Source organism: Oryzias melastigma, linkage group LG9 (assembly GCF_002922805.2).
Source record: "Oryzias melastigma strain HK-1 linkage group LG9, ASM292280v2, whole genome shotgun sequence".
NCBI lineage: Eukaryota > Metazoa > Chordata > Actinopteri > Beloniformes > Adrianichthyidae > Oryzias > Oryzias melastigma.
The window spans coordinates 19036969-19041363 of record NC_050520.1 but is presented as its reverse complement, the minus strand read 5'-3'; the positions used below and the strand labels follow the sequence as shown (position 1 = coordinate 19041363).

At 40.4% G+C, this 4395-nt stretch overlaps 1 protein-coding gene across 1 annotated transcript in view; it reads left to right on the top strand.

The window, feature by feature from the left end:
- mvk (mevalonate kinase) overlaps nucleotides 1-3958 on the top strand; it is an 8253-nt gene extending 4295 nt beyond the window's left edge. Inside the window, exons 5-10 of the mRNA XM_024275129.2 lie at nucleotides 570-673; nucleotides 767-812; nucleotides 938-1028; nucleotides 1423-1533; nucleotides 1631-1784; nucleotides 2270-3958. Coding sequence (XP_024130897.1) covers nucleotides 570-673; nucleotides 767-812; nucleotides 938-1028; nucleotides 1423-1533; nucleotides 1631-1784; nucleotides 2270-2421 — 658 coding nt within the window. The 3' untranslated portion in view covers nucleotides 2422-3958. The remainder of the gene's footprint in view (nucleotides 1-569; nucleotides 674-766; nucleotides 813-937; nucleotides 1029-1422; nucleotides 1534-1630; nucleotides 1785-2269) is intronic.
- Nucleotides 3959-4395: the final 437 nt, after the last annotated feature.

The window sequence follows — 4395 nt, the reverse complement described above, 5'->3', positions numbered from 1 at the left end:
AAAAAAAAAAAAAAAAGACGAGCAAAACTGGGGGCTATTCAGCCATACAGTTTTGAGGCAGATATCGGCTCAGATGAGGAAAACAAAGACATTAATTTATGTATTTGTCTGTCTTGTTTTTGTAGGTTTTACGTCATAGTTACAAGTTTTTTCAAGTGACATTTTTTTTCACAATAATTTAAATAAAGAAATACTCAAAAATATAAATTTAAGTGGAATTTTCTTTATATATGTTCTCCATCATGAGAAAAATGCCACAAGAACATTTTCATCGGAGTGGATCTTTAATTCATAAAATAAGCCCCATAAAACTTAAAAATCAATCTGCAGTTTAAGTTTAAAACAACTTTTGTTTTACTTTTTCTTTTTAAGCCTCCAAGATCTTTTCATCAATTCAAATATTCAACATTATTAAGAAAATTAAAGAGTGAAATGAATGTTTTAGTGATTCAAGTGTGACATTTACGCTTGAATCTCTGCTTTCCACAACGATTATTATCTTTAAGCAATCGCAGAGCGGTTTGGAGCTGCCAGGGCCTTGGCTTCATCTCTTTTTAATTCGGATGCAGGTGGTGTCAGGAGGACCTGGAGTGCATCAACAGTTGGGCTTTCCAAGGAGAGACCATCATCCACGGAAATCCTTCAGGAGTGGACAACGCGGTCGGAACGTGGGGTGAGGCATGAAAACGCTCAAACGTCTGGCACTTTTCAGCCATTATCAGCCGATGGTGAGTGTCTGCTTAATGACTGGTTTAATTTAATGCAGGTGGCATGCTGCGGTTCTTAGCCGGGAAGATCATACCGCTGAGCAGGTATTGAGATCCTGCTGAGTGAATTTTCATTAAAGAGCCTCACAGTGGAAGTGGAGCGCAGGTTTTGTGAGGCAGATCAAATATTGTACATGAGCAGATGTCTCGTCTGCTTCTTTTACTTACAGGGTGCCTTTATTAAGGATCCTCCTCACTAACACTAAAGTACCGCGCAGCACCAAAGCACTTGTTGCCAGGGTGAAGGACAAAATTAACAAGGTACTAAATGTGTTTTTTTTCCCCCCGCCCCCCCTTGTGTTACCTGTCGACACAATAATTAATATAGCAGCCAGGGCTTTTGCATGACAGATGCCTCAGAGGCCGGGGTCGAGTGCCCCCATAAAATATTAAAATGAAACTCTTAGCCAGCATCCCTCTGTGCTGTTTCCTTGGTGACACCAGCAGGTGTTCAGAGGTTTGCCTCAGACTGAGCGGGCCCTGCGTGGTGTTGTGGCAGTGCCGAGGACAATCCACGGGGCATTGTGTAATCCGTTCTGCCTGTCTGTCAAAGCCGGCTTGAAACGTCCAGCTTGAGCAAACAATTCCTGCTTCCTCACACATTCCTAATGCAGTTTAATGCTGAAGAGGTTTGTGTTTTTTACCTTTCTTTCAGTTTCCCTCCATAATGAATCCTGTTCTTGAATCAGTTGATGCCATTTCTTACACTTGTGAAAAAGTCCTGACGTGTGAACCGATCACAGGAGAGCACTACAGCGTTCTAGAGGTACAGATTGTCTGTATAGAGAAGTATTTATATGCTTAAAATATAAACTTTTTCCAAAAATCTTAAGCCTTTTTTTTTTTTTTTTAAACCCTTTCAGGAACTGATCGATATCAACCAGCACCATCTGAACGTTATGGGTGTTGGGCATCCTGCTCTGGACACACTGTGCCGGGTCACACTGGCCAAAGGGCTCCACAGCAAGCTAACCGGCGCAGGGGGTGGAGGCTGTGGCATCACACTGCTGAGACCAGGTGCTGCTAAATCTGTAAAATTAAAAAAATATATATATCATTTTTAAAACTTTCTATAACCCAGGGGTGTCAAAGAATGCTTTTTGATTCTCGTTTGTTTTCTACTTTTATAATTTTATATTAAAGAGTGTGGAGTCAAAGCAAACAGAACCTTTGACTCGACTGGATCAAAGGTTTATTTTTTGTATGTAATAAATAATGTTTTGTTTGTAGCAAAAGCATCTACATTAGATGTTTCTTCATTGTTCAGCTCATGTTGAGCAGGCGCTGGTTATTCCTCAGGTATGGAATGTTAACAGCAGAACTCCTTGGATTAAAGACATCTTTATGTTTCTGCATGTATAACATTTTGACTTATATTAAAACTTGCACAGAGATTCTCTGTTATAAATACATAGATTTTTTTTGATAATTCTTTTTTTTCCTACTCTTTTCTGATGTTACTTTCTTTTTAATTGTTTGCGTTTCTTTTCTTTGTTCTGCAGAAACTGACTCCTCTGTTGTCCAGAGCACAGTGCAGGATCTAAAAGACTGTGGCTTTGACTGCTGGGAAACGAGTATCGGTGGACCAGGTGTCCAACAGCATTCCCCTTCCTCTGTGAAGGAGGAAATTCTGGACATTTTAGATCGGTACTGAGCTCACCAAGAATCTGGAGTTCAGCATAGCGTTGGCTTACTGAGTGGAGATTTAAGCTTTAAATGTTTAACATTTTCTGGCAGGAAGAAAAAGTAACTTTCTGTTGCTATTTTTTTTTAAACTAAGATTAATCAGCAAAGCTTTTCTTCAACATTTCAACGTTTTACCTGCTGTTGTGAAGCACTTTGTCCACTAGGTGGCATTAGATTAACACAGATGCCGTTAAAAGGTTTACAGGTAGACAATGAAGATCAGTGTTAGATTCTTAATAAATTTAGATGTAAAAATAAAAAAAAGAAAAGTTTATTCATGACATAAATCCTTTAATTTTAACTGAAGTATCATAATTATTTATTTTTACACCTTTAATAACAATAAAACTGCAATGCTTCAGTTATATTAAGATTTTTTTCCTCTCTTTTTTGCTGTTGTGTTTCCTATTAGAATGTGGAGGACAACATAAGTGGGCAGCGTCTCTGAAGGCTGAGGATTAGCGCCTATCTCATATGAACAAACAGCATCTAGTGTCCGGTCGGGTCGCACTTTGCACACACAGCAGCTTTCCAAAATTACCCTCCACTTAATTGCTCCTCTTTTTTTTTAAGCATTGCAAACATTTTCTGCAAATGCCACAGACACACGACAGGTCTGTTCATAAGATCCCCCCCCCCCGCCACACACACATGGAGGAAAAGGTCACGTGGGATTCTGTCGGGTTTGAATATCCATTTCATTTTCTATTTTTTAAATGTCATGAAGATTGAGGAGTCCGAATCGACCACACATGTGAATCAGCTGCATTTGTCACCTGCCTGATCCGCCCCCCCCCCTCCTGTCCTCTTGAGTTTTGTCATGTATATGTGAGGGCAGATGCCCCTCCACCCCCTCTCAGCATGCTGCACTGTTGCCCCTTGCTGGAATTTAATTAGCAGTGTGTGTTTCAATTGAAACAGTATTGATGAGGGTGGATGGATGTAGGCTGGAGCCGGTTTGTATTTCAAACCCGCCTTTCAGCCCTGCCAGGCACATGTGATATTTTTTTTTTAATCTCCACATCAGTGCCTTCCTTTTCCCCTCTCTGATAAAAAAGATTTGGAGGGTGGAGTGATATTTTATGAGAAAAGCAAAGGGGGTGACCACAGGGGGTCAACGACAGGGGGAGAAAATGTCAGAATGAGAAGAAAAAAAAAAGATGTGGCACAAAAGATTCAACAGTTTAGCTGAGTAATATTTTTTTTCCCAGACAAGAACAATGAAATCCTCCTCCTGCATTTACAGACGGATTCTTCTCTGAGCGGTTCATCTCCTTTTGTTCTCGGTTGACGGGTGAAATACTTGTCGGGATCTTTTCAGTTATGAATTAGATGTGGCTGACACGTTGTCATAAAGTCCAGTGGTTCAGAGTGCATTCAGACCAAACTGTAGTAAGTGAGCAAGTGGAGGTTCTTACTCCCTGAACAGCAATGTTCTTTCTCCAGCTTTCTTTCATTTGTTCAGCTTTGCACTGCAGACGGCAGCGATGAGGTGACAAAAAAAACAGAACGTGACTCCCTGTGCATCGCAGCAGCTCCATTCTTCAGTCTCAATTAAATTATAGATATTTTTTCAAGTTCATGTATGAGTTAAATCGAGCCGGCACAGGTACATCACAGCTATCTTCATGCAGCAAGAGGTCTCACTCTGCATCAAAAGTGAGAGCAGTTCTCTGACATGCAGGAGAGCGGATCCTCTGAGGGGGGGTGGAGGTGCTTGTTGCTAATTAATTTTTTAACTGGCTAAACTACCACAATAACAATCTGTTAATCCACCCACAGGCACAAACTATTTGACCAATCACAGACTTCTATAGACGATTTATTGTTTTTTTTCTTTTACAATTTTAACTGCACACAAGTGTCTGGATTCACTGTGAGTCCAAAATGACTCAAATTTCTGAGCGCAAAGATAGACAAACCAGCTTTATCAAGCTTTGGC